We start from the raw sequence: 22,357 nt of genomic DNA, 5'->3' as shown, positions 1-22,357 counted from the left end.
CACCAGAACGCCATCAATGAATACAATTACAAACTTATCTAGGTACGGACAGAATACCTAATTCATCAAGTCCATAGAAGCTGTTGAAGCATTAGTAAACCCAAATGGCATAACAAGAAACTCATAATGACCATATCGAGTTCGGAAGGTTGTTTTCAGAACTTCATTACTTCGGATCTTCAATTAATAATAGCCAGACCTTAGATCAATTTTCGAGAAAACATAAGCACCATGAAGTCGATCGAAAAGATCATTGATACGAGGCAATAGATAACGGTTTTTAATCGTCACCCGATTTGGTTGCTTGTAATCGATACATAGCCTCAAAGTTCCATATTTCTTCCTCACAAACAAGACTAGAGCTCCCCATCGGGAAGCGCTCGGCTGAATAAACCCTTTTTCAACAAGTTCTTGCAATTGAGTTTTTAATTCCTTTAACTCCGCAAGAGCCATACGATAAAGAGTTAGAGAAATAGTATCGGTACCTGGAATTAGGTCGATGGTGAACTCCATTTCACGATCCGGTGGTAGGCCAGGTAAATTGTAAGGAAAAACATCAGGAAAATGTTTGACTACTCGAACGTCTTCCACACGAGCAGGAGTCTCCTCAGTCAGCACTACATGAGCTAAATAGCATTGACAACCCTTCCTCATCATCCACTTTGCCTTCATGACAGAGATAACTCCATGTTTCAGACCGCTACGTTCATCGACAAAAGTTACCATAGGCATGCCCGGTCGATGGAAGGTAACAATCTTCTTATGACAATTCAATATGGCACGATTATAATCTAACCAATCCATGCCCAAGATAACATTGAAATCAATGACGTCCAAGGGAACAAGATTAGTTGGCATTATGACATCCTCGATGAGAATAGGACATCCTCGATACTCCCAACTAACATATTTCACTCATAGGCATCAAGAACTCCAACTCATAACAGAGTGGAGTATGGTTTTGAGCAAATGTATGGGAAATAACTGAATGAGTAGCACCAGAGTCAATTAATATTATAGGAAAATGGCCAAGAACATTCAACGTACCCATAATCAAGTCGGGGTTACCCTGACCATCCTACAAGGTGATGTAATTGACTCGACCCTGTGCCTGTTGTCGGCCTCCTCGACTCTTGTTTCCCTAGTTGCTGCGTCCTTGGTTACCTCGACCTTGATTTGTTGGATTAGATTGCTTGGTCAATGTGCTGCTGCTAGAAGCTACATTAAGATTATAGGACTATCCCCCGGTATACCACTACGATCTGCCGCCCTGATACGGCGTATAGCCTTCTGATATTATGAATAACCGCTATGGTAATAAGAATCAGGTGGGTACTGATATGCTCATCTAGGATACTGAGCTACGTCACTCTGGTAGTGGTAAGCATCCCCATAACCTATATGTGGGTAGGTACCAGGTCTTTGAATCTGTTGTAGATGAACTACAGGTGGTAGTGTAGGAGGCTGATTTTGCTGACTCTGCGAACACTGATTAGCTCTGTACCCTATTTGACCGTAAGTATAGCACCCATTACTTCCCATTTTACACTCATCTATTGCATCTGTGACAGAGATGAGCACCATAATTGCTAGGGTTCCTTTGATTTTGAAAGTGGGAACTGCCCGTGGACTTTTCGCCTTTTCGCGGCGTATTAGAATTTGAACCACCGCTCTACGATCCAGAACTATTACCACTTCTTTTGAAATTCTAAGTCTTTCGAGGGCTCAAAGATGAATACCCCCTGTTATTATTCCTCTGAGCATTATTATTATTATCCTCTTCATCATCGTCATCATCAGCAGCATTCTTGGAATCTTTAACGTGAAGCAGAACCTTAAAGAATTCTTGGTAGGTAGAGCACAGAGTAGAAGTCGTCAAAGAACATAGCCACTTACGAGTCCTCTTTTGAAAATAACAGAGCATCTTTCTAGGATTCCTAGCGATCTAGGGACAATAATAAGATAAGTCAGTGAACTTTCGATGGTACTTTGTGACTGACATTTTTCCTTGCTTCAAGTCTGTGAATTCCTATCTCTTTCAATCCTTGTACTCCAAATGTGTGAATCTAGCCACAAATAGACGCCTGAAAACATCCCAATTCGTAGCATCTTGAGCAGACAACGGGCGTGACTCCTGAGCACACCATGATCTATCTCCCAGACATAAGAACCAAGTCGTTGTCTCGACCTGTCTCTCATCTGGAAGATTCCCCTATCGTTGCATAACTTGGAAAATATTCTCAACATGGTCGATCCAAACATTGAATTTATCAGGCCCCTTATTGCCAAAGAAATTATTTATTTAAAGGTGGGATACGATCTCTAGGGTGGTCCTCTGGGGAGGACGAAGTGTGGACTGAATGGCGCTGGCGATCACCTCACTGAATTGCCCAAAATCAGGAAAATTAGTCTCATAAGGGACACGTGGCTCTCTATGAGGTGGCATGATTCTGACATAAGAGATAAAAAAATCATTAGGACCTATAACACATATGAGGAATGTAGGATTGCCTAAACCTATGATCTGATACCAAACTAACACACCCTGACCGGAGTCGAGGCATATTGGCCGTCACCCAAATGTGACGTAACAAAAGTGTAAGTGATGTAAAAATGTGAACAAATTAAAAGCGAAACTAGAACTTATTTAAACTAATAATGTGAGAGCGCAATAGTGGGTAAAACCCATAAATACAAATATTTAGAGTATAGATGACAAAATGATGCAGTCGAAACTAGTTAAGTACTTAATACACAACGGGATAAGTTCCTACACTTAAACAGGGATATGTCAAAATTGCTAGCTAATCATCGTACGCCACCGAGTAATTCAGTTATCTAGGACCTGAAGGGGCAAAAAACAGAAGGGTGAGTGGGCAAAAAGAAAAGTTTATAAAAACCATTTATTTTCTGAACATACTAACCCCTCGCTGTAAAACATTTATAGCTTCCAAAAAATTGTAAAACATGTATAGTTTCCAGAAAATCATACTACATATAGGTATGAAATCAAATGAAAATCAACAGTAAATCCAGAAGTATGCCACATCACAATATCTCAATAGTAGTATAAGTAAAATCAGGGGTTCAATCAATCTATACTAACACATAAATGGTGGAGAAGAGGATCTTTATATGGAAAATTTTCAAAATTGCCTAACTTGCTCATTTCTCAACCATTTTCAATGATCTTTATATGGAAATGAAGTTGGAGAAGAGGAGAACAAGTGTATACCTCTTAAAAGTCCAAAAGGTCGACATAATGGCCTAAAAAAGCCTCAAAAGGTTCGGCCTATTTTTTGACTCCTAAAAAACGTGTGTTCTCGTGTCAACTCCACTCCAAACTTAGTCTAGGGACTCTAGGGAGTTAACTAGGTGCTTCTACAACCTTCAAAAACTTGTAACTCGGTTGGGATCACGCCGGAGCAAACTCGTCCAAGTAGGAGCTTACAAGTTGACGATTCAAAACTCAACCATTTTAGAATCGGTTTGTACAATTGGGTTCGTGAGGAGGAGAGGATCACGACAGTGGTATTTTTAAGTTCGATATGTGAGTGTTTGATGAAGGTCGTTGTAGTTACAGAGAAGAGAGAATGATAGGTGATGAGAGAGAGGGAGAAGATAAGAGAGAAAGTGAAAGGTCTTTTGATTGGCTGAGAAGGAGAAAGAGAGAGAAAAAGAGAGATCTATCAGATTGGTGGAGAGAAGTGAGGATGAGATTTGATTGGTGGGTGAAACAAGTCACAGACAGGTTTTTTTTAAAGAAGAAAATGACAAGGTTTGGTACACATTTCAGATTACATGAAATATGCCCCCTTATAAAAAAATAATGTTTGTAACACTGGATAATTTACACACACGTGCACAAACCTACCCGCTGTTTACATACTTTAATGTAACGTAACTTTTTCGTTACCACTCCGATTCGGGTCTAATTTGTGCTCACGCGATCTTAACAATGAGTACTATTTAATTACGATAACGAGGAAAATAATTAAAAGTCAAACAACCACGTCCACGTCACTTTGCCAACTAGGGTATAAATGTCAATTTACACACTTGGGGAGAAAATTACATAGAAATTTAGGGACGGGTCTTCACATCAATTTAAATTAAAGTAATTAAAAAAATAAAATCATACAATTAAATTAAATTCAAAAAGTAAAAATTTAAAAAATCTTGCGCTACCAAATATTTCATCGTGCAAACAATTAATATAATTAAATTAATATAAAAGAAATAATAAAACAAAAAGTCAAAATCCTTGAGCGACAAAATATTTCGTAGCTCAAAATATTAAATTAATTTAATTTAAAATTTTAAAAATGTGCGACGAAATATTTCATCAGGCAAACTGTATCTTCATAAGCTTTCCGTACCTTCATGAGCTTTGCACGACGAACCATGCACAACCAAGATTTCGTCGCACAAGGTTTTCCGTGACGAAATTGTACTTTGAACAACAAACTTGTTTCGTCGCGTAAAGTGTTTTTTGTATTAGTGATTTGTGTGAATGTGAATGACAAATTCCCAAATTGGTAATTGACCAAATCATGATAGGCTTACAAATTAGACTATTCTCTACATTGTCAATTAATTTTTTGATACAAGCTCAAAATTATTCGATATTAGGAGTGTCCTATCACAAAAAGAAACTATAAAGATTGTGTTGTAAATTACAACTAAAGGCAATTTTCAATTGTAAAAAAAGCCGTTTTCTAGCCCAAAATAAAAGCCACAACTGAAATAACAAGTGTGGGTTTCTGACACAACACTAGATATATTAAGAAGAGGCCTAACCATCAAGCCAAACTTTGGATTCGACCAAATGTCCACATTATATGAACATCAAGAGAAAAAGAATTGAGTTCTCGTATTCACATAATTTACCACATTTTTTTCGAGGACATTGGAGTTCAGGATCCTGTCTGGAAATCCAACTACTCAATGCCAGGTCCAACTCTGGGATGATAGACGAAATGTATTCATTTGCAACACCGAAAAACTTATTTTATCAGCTTACTCTATTTTGACATATTTAAAATAAACAAAATGTCGATTGACAAAGCAAATGGTGAATGTCCATAGTGGTTAGGGTCTTTTCCAACCCACTGCGTCGTTCAACACCTTGCTCTCTCTCAACAGTGTAATAAGCTTTTCTTATAAAATGTCGGTTGAGGAACAGCATAGTTGTGAAAATCAACATCCAAAAAATCAACAAAATGGAACACACAAGGGCATCCGTGGCTTCCCTAGACCTAGCTAGATGCTTCCCTTGCAAAAATGAGTTAGTGGCCTCATCTTCTTGTGGAGTCCAAATTATTGGACCGACTTGTCGATAGGACTATAGTCCAACGTGTACATATATTTTGACTCGAGAGGTTTGAATTTGGACACTTAGATTCCAATTGGTAATCAACCATTCATTGTCCTCCAAGCATTATACTTACAATAATTGTTTTGTTTGAATAAATATCATCTGCAATGTATTTTGCCGAGCTGTAAATCCATATCTCACTATCACAGATCGATGTTCCCACGCACCAGAAAATGGTAAAACCCATTCGCACCGGAACAAAGATTGTGGTATTGACACATTGGCCGCACAATCGACATCTCATAGTTTACTTATTTTGTGAATGAATTATATAGAATGGGTCCATAGTTGTTGTGATCATAATACAATGTTGTAGGTAATTTTCCTCTTACACGACATATTAATAGGCTAGGATGTTATGTGACCATGTGGAGGTGAAATCCGTTTAAAGAAAAATGATCATCATTTTGTGGTTGTGATGGTTTTGTTTGAGGGAGGTGAATTTCCCACATTTGTTTTAGTTTTCACATATCCCCTTTATTTTTAATCATCAAATTGAATAAATTAAATAAATAAATAAATAAAAACCAAAAATAGTTGTACAAGAGACTTAAATATGTGCTTATCATTTCCCGCTTAAAAATATACACCCCCATTCCGAATGGAACAATGTGTGATATTGACATATATATTGTCCCCACCAAATATCGACTATTCCACTGTTTACTCATTGTGTGGGAAGGCAATTTGTGTCACAGACACCAACTTTTCAATGGTAGCCATCCCCATCCACTACCCACACCACTGAGCTAATCCCAGTGGCTTTCAAAGAAACGTAATATCATTTGCACATATGATTTAGATGATTTTATTAATTTGGTACCAATACTGTAAATTATTTTTTGAATTTCCACTAGGAAGAATGTATTTTGCTCCTCAAATATTTTTATCAATAGGTTAATACTTGGATACATTTCGATCCATAAACGAGATCAATTTGAATAATTTTTTATGCGTATGATCTTCAAGGGGGCTTAAAAAATTGGATCGTTCCGATTGTAAAGTTTACATGATGAACATATGTTATTCATAAAGGGTGAAATATGTATATTCCCCTATAAGAGAAGGCACGTATTATCCTTACTAATATTAGTTTGAAGCAAGAGCGGGTCCACAGAGACCTCTTACTAATATTAGTTTGAAGCAAGAGTAGGTCTCAGAGAAATAGTTGGTGAGGTTCTCTAGTGACCTTTCGAGTGTTTGGTACAATACTCTTTTGTTCCCATCAAGTATTTAATGAAATGCATGGTAAAACCTGTCGACAATTATTCGGTAGGGATTCTCGACAAAAGTCACCAAGGTCACTTGATAGCACTCATCAGATGTCGATATATGTCAGCATGTGAGCAACATAGCTTGGCAAAGGACGACATACATATCAAGTACTCGACGAAATAGCCATAAATAAATAAAAAACTAAAAAACTAAAAACCATTTACACACTACGCGTGCTAGCTATTTTCTTTTGCCCTAGAACCCCGAGATTAAAAATTTCAAATTCGTCACTGATTTGAAGTAATGATTGTTTCCGATTACTGTATGCATTCATATACTTTAATAATAAATAACATTCGGTATTTTATAATTCAAGTGCAAGTATCTCTACGAATTATAAAAGTCAGAACAGCAAACATGCAAGATTGCAACTTATGAGAAATCTGTAAACAATTGTTTTGGGTCATCAAAAAAAAAAAAAAAAATATGCACAAAATACAAACAAGTGTTCAAATATGGAAGAATAGAGAAAGAAGAAGAAAAAGTAAAGTTTGACGGTGCCTGGAGTGTGGAGTGTGGAGTGTGGGAGATCGGGAAGGAGCATCCACGCAGCAATCAGTAGATTAGACTCCGGCATCAGAAAAATTAGTGTATGACATTTTTCAATTAACAGATGATACGTGTTTACGTTTAAAGAAATTGATCAAAATGATTATTTTTCTAATTCTAATTTTTAATATGAGATTGATGTTTGATTGGTGTGCAGTTGAAATTTAATTGATATGTCATGAATATTCGAATTTTACTAGTTCAACTATTTATATTTAATTTTTTATCATTTTGATCAATTTCTCTTAAATTTAAGGTCGATTACAATTTTTCTACTCTTGTTTTAGCGGTGAGCGTAAATTAAATTGTAAAATATTTATTTTAGGCTAAGATGAGAGCATCTCACCTCTAGACAGGAGGAGGTCCTCTCTTACAAAAAGTGGTGTTACTCGGCCTATAATTACTTGCTATGTGTTTATAAAGTAAACGACGTATTAAAAAAAAAAAATTCTTTCCATGTGGTTAAATGGTTGCGAGGGAATATATATGGGCATCATTAGAGATTAAAATTGTAAAATTAAAAGGGCATATTTGTTGATTTGCCTCCAACTTTCAATTTCTCATAAGAACTCTAATTTTAGGCAATTTATTAAATTTTAGGAAGTAATCGGCTAAAGTTAAATTTCATGAGAGAATTGCCTAATTATAAAAATTTAGAGGTAATCTATTAAAATTAAAATTTAAAAAAGAAATTGGCAGTTCAATATAAATCAGAGAGCAAATCAACAAATATCCCAATTAAAAAACTAAGACTGGCTTTCCAAAGTGGCCACTGCAAGTCTGTAACGCATTTCCAATGTTAGATCACTGGCCTACTTTAACACGTATGGAGCCCCACTTAAACCCATGATGTCTCTTTCTTCTTCTCTATATCCTTTTTCGTTTTTGTGTTCATATTCTATGATTTTTCCTTCCTTCTTTTGTTCTTTGAAACGGGAAAGAGAAAAATGTAACTTTAGCAACAAAAAACCAATTAGATATACAAAAGATGTGATAAATGTTAATTCTAAGGGTGCTAAATTATAAGCGAGAACAATTTAATAAGATTCATATCGCATGAATGATGAGTTTGTAGCTAATTTATTTCGCATCCCTTATAAATGTATAGTTGTTTAAAAAAAATAGTTGAGACTAATATGGTGAAATTTGATGTTTATCATTGGCCAATATTTATGCAATGATAATGTCACTTAAAAAGGTAAACTAGCAAAATCAACAAATCTATCAATAGATGCCACTAGCACTATTGATATTCATTTTCACTTGTAAGTAAGAGATCTTAGATTCGAATCTCGTGGATGGTGAATTCAATACCAAATTAGATTGCCCATTGTGTGGCTTTGCCGAACTCCCCCTTCCCTTAATGTAAAATATATGAGTAATGTTATTCATACCATGTTTTTGTACCACATTTTCATACCACTTTATATGGCATTTGATGTAGGCAGCCGCATCATTTGAATTAATCATATTTTTAAATTTAGTTCATTATTTAATAAACTAATAATTAAGAAAAACTAGTTAATTAAATGATGATTGTGGTATACGAGGAGTCTTTCTTCTTCCTTTCCTTGGGTTTTGCAAATTTTTCAAATGATGTGGCTGTCCACATCAGATGTCACCTAAGATGGTATCAAAATGTGGTACAAAAATATAGTATGAATAGCATTGCTCAAAATATATCGTTATACTCAAAACAAATATATCAACAGAGAAATTAGTAATTAACCAAAGGAACAATTAAGGAATGATGAGCATGATCAATGGTGATCGACGAAGTGTGATGATATGAAGGTAAAAGAGTTCCACATCTGTAAAAGAATAAATCTTGCAAAGGCTTATAAAAGGTTGGGTTGCTCCCCATATTGTCAGTTAGATTTATGGTGGAGCATCAACTTTCTTTATAGTATCAGAACATATTTGCCCACTTGTGAAGCCCAAAGTCCACACGTACTTCATTTCATCTAATTTGTGTTGTCAATGTATTTGACTTGAAAATTCATCACACGTGAGGGGGTATGTGAGGATGTGAAGATAAAAGAATTTCACATCAATGAAAGAAGTGCAAGAGCTTATAAGAAGTTGAACTACTTCCTATATTATCAATTGATTTATGGTGGAATCTCATGTTTGTTTATGAAGATGATGGGATGGTGATTAATGAAATTGATATCGGGATAACTCTTAACAATTAAATGATTAAAAAAAGTAGTTATTCAAAAAATACTTACAAAAATGAAAAAAGTAAATTCCAATGACAAAATATTGATATTTTGAGAAGAGACAAGCAAGAGTTGAAGAACAAATTATAAAATATTTAAACGTAATGACAATATTACTGTCAGAATAAGAGGTTTTAGATGAGTGCTACTGCTATTACTCGAGCCCACACGGCTGAAACCTCTCGATCGTTTTCATACACGAAATTTGAACACTCATCAACTTATCTCCCTCTTTAAGAGGACATCCGCTTGTTCATGTCCCTCAAACCATCACACAGAAACATCACATGCCAAATTAAGTTTGAGGGAGTTTTTAGACACGATTCATTCATAACCATGGCTAAACATCACACTGATGTTTTGCCAATGGCTTCCTTTGTCGTCGTCTTCTCTCTCTTCACTACTAGTTTCATCGTCGATCTCTCGGAAGGTCAGATGGTTCCGGCCATTTACGTGTTTGGAGACTCGTTAGCGGACGTCGGTAACAACAATTACCTAAAAATTTCTCTAGTCAAGGCAGATTTTCCTCATAATGGGGTTGATTATCCTGACAAAGTAGCAACGGGGAGGTTTGGTAATGGCAAGAATTCTGCAGACTTTCTTGGTAGGTTTAACATATCATCAGTTAATAAATCATGACTAGTGACAACTATGCATGTTGAGAGAATGAGACGGTACGTAGTATATATAATCTTGTTTTCTTTTGTTTGGCAGCCGAGAAAGTAGGGTTACCACCGTCGACACCATATCTGGCACTTGTATCCAAGTCCAACAGGCGAAAAGTGTCCTTTGTCGATGGAGCTAGCTTCGCCTCCGGAGGAGCTGGAATCTTCAATGGCTCGGATGAACAATTTGTAAGTGCAATGTTTTCAACACTCTTTCAAAAGAAAAATAGCACTAGATACCCAAAAAAAGGAAAAGAAAAATAACACACTTTCTTTAGCACATGTTAATATATATTCCGTTCCACTAAAAATGCTTTTTGAATCCAATTCATTTTTTACATGAGCTGGGTGGGATTTATGTAACCCTAATTACAAAAGCTGGTGATAAAGCTTTTACAAGAAATGTTTGGTGTTATTCTGCAGAACCTTCTTGTAAAGAGAAATTTTTTAGTAGCAAGAAGAATGTCACATGGCGTCATTATTTTACAAATTATAATAAGTGAACTTAAAATCTGACGTGTCACTAAAGATATATCTCCTCCTTGGATATGACATCCATCAAGTAACGGCTGGTGAAGGGCAAATCGAATAACTTTGTCCAACAACTAATGCTTTGCCTATTTTACGTCACAGCGTCAGTCAATACCTTTGTCATACCAAGTAAACTACTACTCAGAAGTACATCAAAACATAGGGTTACAGTTAGGATCCGAGGGCACCAAAGACCATCTTTCAAAATCTCTGTTTCTTATTGTGATTGGAAGCAATGACATCTTCGACTACATTAAAAAATCCAAGCTCCAAAATGAATACACACCGCATCAGTACGCGGATTTAATGGCGTCGAATCTAAAGGAACAATTACAGGTAACAAGAATACATTGGCTTAGCTCCATGTTTGCATAGTGAAACTTTAGTTGCACTTCAATGCTTAATGTGTTTCTTTCGTCATTGTTTGGCAGAGAATACATGCTCTGGGTGCCCAAAAATTTGTAGTTGTTGGGACTGGGCCGGTTGGATGCTGTCCGTCGCAAAGGGATTCAAATACTGAAGAGTGCAATGATGGCGCAAACTCATTGTCTGTCATGTACAATGAAGCCCTTAAGTCCATGTTGCAGCAATTGAAACCGGCATTGGGCATAAGCTACACCCTCTTCGACACTTACAGCGTCTTGACTAACATTGTACAAAACGCAGCTTCTTACGGTACTCATATATTCTTTTCCTTCTTCATAAGCAGAAATAATCTAAGAACAATTCCGTTTAGCATGTTGTGTAGTAAAATTGTCAATTATAATACATACAGATCATGACAACTGATATTCTGCCGCCTTTGTAAGAAACTAGAGGAAGAATTTTCAGTTAACTCGACTGACAAACCAAAATTTCGTATTCGATTTCAGGATTTACAGAGGTTAAAACTGCTTGCTGTGGGATTGGGCAGCTTAACGCCAAGGGTCCTTGCCTTCCAGTTGCATCCTTGTGCTCCAACAGAAGGGACCATGTCTTCTGGGATTTTTACCATCCAACACAGGCAACTCATGGCATCATAGTGGATAAACTTTTCGATGGCCCTTCAGAATACTCATCCCCAATGACTGTGAAGGAGTTAATTGCTCTATAAAAAGCTCGGGCCACAAACTCCAAACGAAAGACGGAATCTCAGATAGAATATGGCCTTCTTGGGAGGTTATACTTGGGCTAAGTTCATGTGCAGTAAAGAGTGAATGAATGAGTTTACATGTGTACCATTACAAAAGAAGTAAAGCATCTTGATAGATTTTGAAATGCAAGGGAAACGATCATATTCCAGCATCATGCGCTTAGTATGACATCAAAATTTGAGTTACGTAGGAGAAAAAATGATAAAAAAAAGGAGAAATTAGATTCTCATCCCTAATTGTTATATAGTATTGATTGAAACTTTATTGGTTTTAAGTTTTGGATCAAAGTCCTTTGACTTTGTCCACGTTTCATTTTTTGATTGATTTTTCTTTTCAAAATTGTATTATTCATTTTCACATATCATTTTGTTGGATTGTTTTGGGAAAGTTGACCTAGTTGGCCTAAATTTTAGGGATTTGAAATTTGAAAACTTTTATGAGTTATATTACCTTCACGGTTAGCAGTGTTAATCAACCTCCATTGTAGGCACAACTGCTTTTAGTATACGGCCTCATCCTCAAATCTTTGCCTACGCTTGCAATTTCCCCATATAGATCCTCCAAGCCTAGATCATAGTGTTCCCTAATGCCTACGTCTCAACAGTGCACTTGTGGTGCACATTGTGTTAAGTTGGGTGGTAGTGTACAAACTACAAATGATGTTGAGTGTTTCTTGGTGAATTGTACAATTTTTGTACATTATTTTCGTTGGGTACATTCTCTTTCAAGGTGCAAACACACACACACAAAGGTTTTAGCATTGATTAGGGCAATATTTACACGTGTATATTCTTTTCCTTGGGTACCTTCTTTGAATTTTTTTAATATTTTGTTGAGCCAAAATTAGTGGGTACGTACATTATTTTCCTTGTGTTTTAAATGTACCCATGAGTTCTTTTTCTTATCCCTTTTTATTTGGGTACGTACATTGTTGTGTTCATGCAGGAGTACATTTTTGCTGTTGTCAAGTTCATGGGTACATGCAATATTAATTTACTGCGGGGTACATTCGCTTGACCCTACTCAGTAAAATTTGCAAAACTTTGTGCACAATTGTTTGTTATGTACATTGTGTTTAGTCTCATAATCCTTGAGATTTTTACCATTTATAATCCAATAATTATGAGATTTTAAATTTCATAAATGGTGAGATATGTGTAATACAATTTTAAGTTAAAAGAGAAAATAACTGACATAAAATATATCAATGCTAATATGATGATGTGTACAAAGTCAAAGGACTTTGATCAAAATATAAAAATCAATAAGGTTTCAGTTAAAAAATATTGGGACCGGATCCTTTTCCTGGGCATCCTAAGGATCTCGTAATCTTGACCGTTCATCGTACATCATGCATTCAGTTTTCATTAGGTATTATTTATATTTAATTTTAAATTTTAAATTTTGAAATGATCTTTGATCATATGATGTACGATGAATGGTTACGATCACGGGATCCCTAGGATCCCCAGGAAAAGGATCCGTTGATGACTAAGGATCGCATCCAAAGTATCTCATAAAAGAATTATCTGGCCCAATTAATGATTCAACCTTTCTCTTGGACGGAGACGAGAAGATATCGTTGCAGTCCATCGAAGGCTTCAATCCTCATAAATTGTCCAGAAACAACTGTTTATCTTTCTGCATTCACAATCTTGGGAAAATTATATGAGAAGCATAAAGTTTCCTAGAGAAAAAAGAAAGGAGATAAAGTAATATCTTTAGCGTTTAAAATTGTATCTTATTAGAAGAAGAAAAACTTACCTTTAGTATTGTTTTAAGGCTCAGTTGGAAGAGAAGAGATCATCTCACGATCTCTTCCATCAAGATCATCGGATCAAGTGATCTGAACCTTTGAAATTTCATCCAATGGCCCACCTGTTTTGACCCCTTAAAAGCTACAATATTTTTTGGCCATTGGATGAAATTTTAAAGGCACAGATCACTTGATCCGGTGGCCTTGGTGGAAGAGATCCAGCTCCAGTTAGAAATAAATCCTGAAAAAAAAACAAGCCTACATCGCCTTTGCGAAAATCAAATGCCAGCATCTTGTCCACTGCATTCTACAATTGGATTAAGGAAAATACATATCATAAAGATATGGGTTTTTATCACAAATGGTCTCTGAAATTAACCCTCACCATCAAGATGGTCCTTGAAATTAAAAATCAATCAATGTAGTCCCTGAAAATAGGTGTTGCAAATCAATATGATCATTTAGTCACAATTCTGTTAAAAATTCTGTTAAATACTGATGTAGCACATAAATGGATCCTACAATATTTACGAGTTTTTATCACAAATGGTCCCTGAAATTGACCCACACCATCCATATGGTCTCTGAAATTGACCCGCACCATCAAGATTATCCCTGAAATAGAAAATTGATCAATGTAGTCCTTGAAAGTAGGTGTCACAAATCAATATGATCCTTCTATGACAATTATGTTAAAAAAAAAAAACAAAAATTGTTATATGCTGATGTAGGTTTAATAATTAATTAAAAAATGGTCTGAATACCTTTTGGGTTGACAATTTTTTTATTAACTATTAAATTATTAAGCCTATTTGTAATTTTTTTTTTTTAAATTTAATTAGACTTGTGTGATCCATTTATGTGTCACAGCAGCATATAACATAATTTTTAACAAAATTGTGACGGAATGACTACATTGATCAATCTTCAATTTCAAGGACCATTTTGGTGTCACGTGTCAATTTCAGGGATCATTTTGATGTCGTGGGTCAATTTCAATGATCATTTGTGAGAAAAAAGGACTTATGGGATACATTTATGTGTCATATCAGCACTTAACAGAATTTTTAACAGAATTGCGACGGAAGGACCACATTGATTTGCGACACTTATTTTCAGGAACTCCATTGATGGATTTTCAATTTCAGGAACCATCTTGATGATGAAGGTCAATTTTAGGGACCATTTGTGATAAAAACCCTAAAAATATAGAAACTTAAACAATTAAAACAGAAATATATGATTGAAAAATGTTATTCCGGCGTAATATAGAATTGCTACATTCAATCTCATGGATTTGGTTTTGCAGGGGAAGTGTTACTCTATATAATATGTCATATTTACATTTCTGAATCACAGATTCTGTTTTGCGATTAAAACCTGGTATTGTTGATCCATAGCTGATACATTTTCATTGCACTATCGCGCAACAGGTTTATTGTTTCCAAAAGCGTCCAATATAAATGATGCTCTCTGAATAACTTCCTTGGGACACCTATTCAACCTGTACAATTAATTAGTTCTACTGGAAAATTATAGCAGCCGCCAAGAGTGCGTAACGATTTTTTCACGAGAAGGAAATACATGTATATGAACCCAAACGCTCATTTCATGAATGTGCATGTGTATATATGCATGAGCGGGTATGGATGTTTGTGGGTGACAGAAGGAAAACCCAAAAGATCTTTTTCCCCTGTTTCTGAAAATCGCGAACACGAGTTTTAAGCTCTGGAAAAGTACCAGCAAGTAGATCACAATGCAGACCTGCAGGAAGTAAATAACAATATCCAAGTTGACATTCCCAACTTTGTACATTAATATACGTATATACAGGTGCTAAGACATTTTCTGGGCAGTATTTCAATAAGGCACTTATCATCTTTTACGCAGTTGAACCAAGCAAGTTCTTTATTAAAACTTAGCATATATACTTATCCTCTCTCTCTCTTCCTCTCTCTCTCTCTCTCTCTCTCTCTCTCTCTCTATATATATATATATATATATATATATATAGTACATACAATTGCACACAAAATTTATGTACATATTTGGTCAAGCTCTCTCTCTAAATCTATATAATGTCTGTGATCTACTCACCATAGCTAAGAAGTGCATGCCCAGGAACTAGCCTGCAAGAAATGAAAAGTGAAACTACAAGCATTAACTAGAAAAATTGCATTGAACAGCAGTGAAACATAGAAATCAACACTTGCATGAGCTTGGAATCAGAGGTTGCTAATACTGACTACACTTCACAAAGCTATATCTGATATTTTGAGTCTAAGACGCAATTAAACTGTTTAGACCCGGGAATTATAATCGCCTACTGACGCAATTATCTCACTCAAGAAAACAAGTTAGCAAGATATAGATACATGCCTAGTGGTCAGATGACACAGAATTAATGTAGATTAAATGTGTTAAGATTAAAGAACATGTTTTAAGCATGAACCCTGAGATCCAAACCTTAGGATTCATATTAGTTAGTAGTCTCAGAAATGCGAATGATTTTTCATTCTTAAGAAGTACTCTGCCTTTTAAAAATACTCGTACACATGCCAATGGGATAAATCTTATATCTGGAGCACTGAGAGTTATGCCTATACTGCTAAAAAGATGCAAGTTCAGTTTTATCTCACACATTATAATTACAATTTAGCACAGGGAAGCTGTTTGAGTATACCTTACGATTATCCCTACTTGATGCAAATCAATCATAAATGTCGACTTTTCGGCACTCATAAACTTGGTTCCCATTGCGCAAAATATTCTGTAAATAGAAATAGAAACTATGGTCATTGTTTTTCTTTACCAATGTCATGCAAGCATAACACTGTACGTAAGAAAGCTGTCGGTATGTAGATCAAACCTATCAGTCAAGCCAACAGTTGCAGAATCTGCTGGAACAAACATATCAGGAAAACAATTAAAAGCTATCTGAAAAAGAAATTTTTGTCAATATGTGTAGATCTGCAAAAAATTCTTCACCAGAGGCATAGCCAATGGCCATCTATGTGAAAGAGACACCAAAAATCAGCAAGAGGGCTACCATAGAACCAATTCAATGCCATTAAAAATAGTCACAACCATTCATACGGTAGACATGTTAAACATGTCTCTTAGAACAAGTCAAGAGACTACACATGTCAAAAGCATCACAACCCTACAATTACAAACACATCAAAAATACAATACGATTCTTCAATCATGGAGAACCCCTAGTCCTAAACCCTAAAAACTAGTCACTAGGACTAAAACATTACAAACCTGAGAACTATTATAGAGGCTCCACAAGGAAAGGACCACACCAACCTCTGATGATTTTGCAATCGTTTGGCAAAGAAACCCTGTTATAAGCCCTTCCAGCAAACGTCAAGTTTCCTTCTCATTGTAATTTGTTGGGTGCACAAATCATAAACACCACCACTTCAGATTTGAACAACAATCGCCAATCTAAAATTCGAGATTGAACAAACCACGGCCATGCACAACCACAAAATCTCTCTCGACAAAGCAAGAGAGCGACCATAACCACGAACTGAGGACTCTCCTCAACAACACAAACAAAGATGATGAAAAAAAAAAAAAGAGATCAAGAAGTATTGCCCGAACACAACACCAAACGCAAGGGTTGGCAACTAGGGTTTTTTCTCTTGATTTTCTCTAGTCCCGAGAAGAATCTTTGGCCTTTATTCACTTGTACCAGGGTGTATATATTAATTAAAAATTAGTCATGTTTCATTATTTTTAATTTGTCTTATATTTTCTTACATTGAATGCGTGTAGAGATTAATTTGTAAAGTTTTTCTTTCAATGTCTAGTCATTAATATAAATATAAGGATGAATCATTGCCAAACAGGCATATAAAACAAAATCAGATACTTTGTATCAAAACTCAATGCCACACACATATTTATGCTCACTGTATTTTCAAAAACGTTATTCTAGATCTTTCCTCTTCTTTTATAAAATGGGCCCAAGGCTTGTTTGCTTTGTACGTGTTTATGAATAAGACATATCTTGATCTATATGCTTTAGATTATGATTCATGTAGAGAAAATGATGCAGAGTTTTGAGACATTTGATGGTCAAGATGAAGCGGAATATGGTGATAGTTCTAAAGAGCTTGAACCATATGTAGTTCTAAATAATCGCATCCATGATTTATAAGAGGTATATATTAACTTTCATCACTCTTCTATTCAAATTTTAGTTTTATCTATTAACAATTTTTTAATTTTATTTATAAAACTATCTCTAATATAAGTGAGTCTCACATACTATGGTAAGGCCCACTTATATTCAGTGATCTTAATATCATTTTGTGATCATTATCAAGCCTAAGTAAAATTTAATCCTCACCACTAATATCATTTGATTCAGGAGGATGTGACACACCCCGATCCGGAATGTGCATCTGGACTTCGAATCAAGCTGTGATGGCCGACATTAGGAAAGTGACGAAGCCATAAAGTGTAGTGATGTAGAAAATGTGAGTAAATTTAAACCTAAAAGTGCCTAAATGTAAGAGTGTGCTTGGGAGCGGGAATGAACCTGTTTCACACGTAATGTTAGAGCATAATTAAAGTACAGTAAAGGTAAAAGAGGAATTATACCATCGGGAATATCCCCATAACAACGTTTTGCCAGAAATCCTCGTTGACACGAAAGCTCAGCTACTAAACTTGGAGGAGCGAAAAATAAGGGTGAGTGGGCCTAAAAATAAAGCTTTATAAAACCTTTTCGAAAATGTAATATAACCTCTCTCTGTAAAATAAGTATAGTTTCCAAAATATACACATGTACTAGTATCTGGCAGTGATACCTTTGTGCCAGAACGCCGGTTCACAGTTTCAGGATAATGAATAATATCAAAATATCATATATGCGTTAATTAATGGTGCGACTGATAAACTAATTAACAGTGACTACTTGAGCCGAAGAAATTAAAATCATGGAAATTTAGGAGCAAGCCTTGACTCATAGTTGTGTTAACCATATTACCCGGTTAGGTAACCTGAACATTCTCGACCAGTCATTCTTGTGGTCACATCCACTAACAAATATTAGATTTGAAGCACGAGTTAAATTTATGATGTAAGAGCGAATTTAGTATTGAGAAAGTTATGAAGGCCTTTTAGCACGTGGCGTAGTGAAAGGAAGTAGTATGGTATGTTTCGAAGACCTATATCCTTGGCGTCATTTCTCAAAATTTTACCTGGGATACCACTGAAGCGGGAAGTTGAATACACCGTTAATTCAATTTCTTGTACTACAGAAATTATCCTTGCATCATATCAAACGACTCTTTCGACTTCGAGAAAACTTAGTTACAAAAGCTTACCGATTAGGAATTTACCCAACCAAACACTTTATCTAGGGAACCTTAAACCTATATGCAAAGGCGAAAGACTAAACCTTAGGATCGTACCTAGATTTTAGCAACTCAATCAGGTGACTACGAAAAATCGTTAACTCATACTTTGAGTTGATGGTCTCTTCTACTAACTTTTGGATTTTATTTTTTCTGCTCAGTGAATAATGTATTTTTGTATGAAACTATATAGAATAACTTGTAGATAAAATAGTTATATGAATATATGAAAGCATAGGGAAGAAATTGAGTATTCAAGTTGAATTACCACATAATTAATGAAAATATAGTCTTTATTGTGTCTAATTTTATTTTCAAATAAAATATAAAGTTTGAATCTCTTGATTGTATTTGTGCGAATGCGAACGACAAATTTTCAAATTAGTGATCGACTAAATCATGCAAGGATTTACAAATAATTAGACTATTCTCTGCACTGTCAATTAATTTTATGATCTAACCTCAAAATTATTCAGTATTAGGATTGTCCTATCACAAAAAGAAACTATAAGGATTACGTTGTAAATACAATTAATGGCCATTTTCAATTGTAAAAAAAGCCGTTTTCTCGCCCAAACTAAAAGCCACAACTAAAATAACAAGTGTGCGTTTCAAACACAACACTAGATATATTAAGAAGAGGCCTAACCGACTAGCCAAGCTTTGGATTCGATCAAACGTTCACATTATATGAACATCAAGAGAAAAAGAATGAGTTCGCCCATACACATAATTTGCCACATTTTTTTCGAGGCCGTTCGATTGAGGATCCTGTCCGGAAATCCAACAACTCCATGCCAAGGCCAACTCTGAGATAGACGAGATGTATTCATGTGCAACACCGACATACCTCTCGCATCAACCTACCCTATTTTAACAATTTTGAAATAAACAAAATATCGATTGACAAACAACATAGTTGTGAAACTGAAAATCAACATCCCAAAAAATCAACAAAACGGAACACACAAGACAGCTCATGCATATGTCCTGCAGAATCAATCAATCATCTGTTGCCCCCTTGACCTAGATGCTTCCCTTCCAAAAATGGGTTAGTGGAAAATCTTCTTGTGGTATCCAAATCGTTGGACCGACGTGTCGACAGGACTATAGTCCAATATATACATATACTTTGACTCTTGAGGGGTTTGGATTTCGACACTTACTATTCCAATTGGCAACCATTCGTTGTCCTCCTCACATATTTATAATAATTGTTTTGTTTGGATAAATATCATCTGCAATGTATTTTTCCGAGCTGTAAATCCATATCTCACTATCACAGATCGATGTTCCCACGCACCAGAAAATGGTAAACCCATTCCCACGGGAACAAAGATTGTGATATTGACACTTTGGCCGCAGAATCGACTATCTCACAGTTTACTTATTTTGTGAAGGAATTATATAGAACCGGTTTATCGTCATTGTGACATTTTCATTTCATAATACAATGTGTAGGTAATTTTCCTTTTACATGACATATTAATAGATTAGGATATATGACCATGTGGAAGTGAAGTCCGTTTGAAGAAAAATGCTCACCATTTTGTGGTGGTGATGGTTTTGTTTGAGGGAAGTGATTGTCACATACTTTTTTTGCATCTCACATATTCCTCTTTATTTTTCGTCATCAGATTAAATAAATTAAACAAAAACAACAAATACATTTGTGTAAAAGACTAAAATATGTGTCTGTCATTTCCCGCTTAAAAATATAAACCCCCATTCCGAACGAAACAAAGTGTGATATTGACACATTGTCCACACCAAATATCGACTATTCCACAGTTAACTCATTTTGTGTGGGAAGGCAATTTGTGTCACACACACCAAATTTTCAATTGTAGCCATCCCCATCCACTACCCACACCACTGAGCTAATCCCAGTGGCCTTAAAAGAAACGTAATATCATTTGTACAGATGAGTTAGATGATTTTATTAATGAGGAACTAGAGATGACATTCCTAGCTCAACACTGTAAATTATTGTGTGCATTTCCACTAGAATAATGTGTTGATTTACTCCTCAAGTATTATTATCAATAGGTAATACGTGCATTAATTTCAATGCATAAACAATCTTCAATTTGAATTTTTTTTTTTTTTTTAATGCATATAATCTTTAAAGAGGATTAAAAATTGGATTGTTCTGATTATAAAATTTATATGATGAAGAGACGTTTTTCATAAAAGGTGAAATATGTACATTCCCCTATAAGAGAATGCAAGTATTATCCTTACTAATATTAGTTAGCAGGTGTGGGTCCACATGGACCGTCCAGAGGTCAAAGAAACAGTTGGTGACAGTTCTCTTGTGATCTTTTGAATGTCTTGTATGGCTCTTTTGTTCTCATCAAGCGCTTGATGAAATGCATGTTTGACATATCTTGATAACACTCGACAGAATGTGTCGACATTATTCAGCAAGCGTCTCGACAAAAGTCACTAGGATCACTTCATAGCACTCATCAGTTTTTCACTTATGTCATCATGCGAGCAACATAGCTTGGCAAAGGACAACATGCTTATCAGTGCTCAGTGAAATGCCCAACTAAAAAAACATTTACGCTCTACGCATGCTAACTATTTTCTTTTGCACTAGGACCCAAGATTAAAACTTTGAATCCGTCACTGGTTTGAAGTACTTATTGTTTTCGATTACTATATGCATTCATATATTTTAACAATAATAACATTTTGTATTTTATAATTCAGGTGCAAAAATCTCTATCAATTATAAAAGTCAGAACGACAAAGATGCAAGATTGCAACATATGAGAAATCTGTAAACAATTGTTTTGTGTCATCAAATAAGATTAAAAATGCACAAAAATACAAACAAGCGTTCCAATATGGAAGAATATAGAAAGAAGAAGCAAAGTTTGATGGTGCGTGGAGTGTGGAGTGTGGATTGTGGGAGTCGGGACGGTGCATCCACGCAGCAATCAGCAGATGAGACTTCGGCTCCAGAAAAATTAGTGTATTACATTTTTCACTTGATAAACGATAGGAATAGGGGTGGGCACTTATTTGAAGAAACCGGTCAACCCACCCGACCGACCTATGACTGCCTGCCTTAGGTCGGTTTTAAAAGGTTCAATTTTGACTAGAGGGTTATAACCCACCCGCCGGCCCACCTAGAGATTAGTGTTCGGTGTACAAAAGTTGTAACCCGTTATAAACCTAACCCGTCCATTAGCCATCAGAAACATACTTTTTTCTTTACATGTGTCATGATCTAATTGGCTTTAACAAACCCATTATGTGATAGTCTTCCATTCAACATGTAATAGCCCGAATTAAAGAAATTAAATTTTGTAAACTAAATGATATAAAAATTAATTAGTGAATTATTACTTAAATATTGATTAACATGCTTATTTTTCATTAGTAATATATCATTTAATTTACAAATTTAATCTCTCTAGCATTACTCGTCATATCGTAATGGCCCACTATCTCTTTTACCCT

General features: G+C 35.4%; 2 protein-coding genes across 6 annotated transcripts; one reads left to right on the top strand and one right to left on the bottom strand.

The window, feature by feature from the left end:
- The first annotated feature begins 9,574 nt into the window (after nucleotides 1–9,574).
- On the top strand, nucleotides 9,575–11,887 carry LOC137741482 (GDSL esterase/lipase At5g55050-like). Of its 2 annotated transcripts, XM_068481188.2 has the most exons (5): nucleotides 9,577–10,027; nucleotides 10,138–10,277; nucleotides 10,722–10,955; nucleotides 11,051–11,294; nucleotides 11,492–11,887. In XM_068481188.2, exons 1-5 carry the CDS (start codon nucleotides 9,679–9,681, stop codon nucleotides 11,710–11,712), a joined length of 1,188 nt encoding a protein of 395 aa, XP_068337289.1. In that variant the 5' UTR covers nucleotides 9,577–9,678; the 3' UTR covers nucleotides 11,713–11,887. The 2 variants fall into 2 exon arrangements, with proteins under 2 accessions (XP_088535283.1, XP_068337289.1); XM_088679157.1 differs by lacking the exon at nucleotides 10,722–10,955 and having other exon boundaries at nucleotides 9,575–10,027.
- Nucleotides 11,888–14,547: 2,660 nt separating this feature from the next.
- On the bottom strand, nucleotides 14,548–17,290 carry LOC148693145 (uncharacterized). Of its 4 annotated transcripts, none has more exons than XM_088679148.1 (5): nucleotides 16,821–17,290; nucleotides 16,378–16,405; nucleotides 16,192–16,278; nucleotides 15,606–15,637; nucleotides 14,548–15,272 (listed from the first exon to the last, which is right to left on the bottom strand). In XM_088679148.1, the coding sequence occupies exons 3-5, from the start codon at nucleotides 16,263–16,265 to the stop codon at nucleotides 15,118–15,120; spliced, it is 261 nt and encodes an 86-aa protein (XP_088535274.1). In that variant the 5' UTR covers nucleotides 16,266–16,278; nucleotides 16,378–16,405; nucleotides 16,821–17,290; the 3' UTR covers nucleotides 14,548–15,117. The 4 variants fall into 4 exon arrangements, 3 of the variants coding, with proteins under 3 accessions (XP_088535274.1, XP_088535273.1, XP_088535272.1); XM_088679147.1 differs by having other exon boundaries at nucleotides 16,378–16,445; nucleotides 16,821–17,289; XM_088679146.1 differs by having other exon boundaries at nucleotides 16,378–16,445; nucleotides 16,776–17,286.
- Between the last annotated feature and the right edge of the window lie 5,067 nt (nucleotides 17,291–22,357).

The sequence above is a fragment of the Pyrus communis genome, chromosome 11 (genome assembly GCF_041283825.1).
Source record: "Pyrus communis isolate YQ-2024b chromosome 11, ASM4128382v1, whole genome shotgun sequence".
NCBI classification, from domain to species: Eukaryota; Viridiplantae; Streptophyta; class Magnoliopsida; order Rosales; family Rosaceae; genus Pyrus; species Pyrus communis.
The sequence above is the reverse complement of the archived record's forward strand: the minus strand, read 5'-3'. Positions and strand labels throughout refer to the sequence as shown.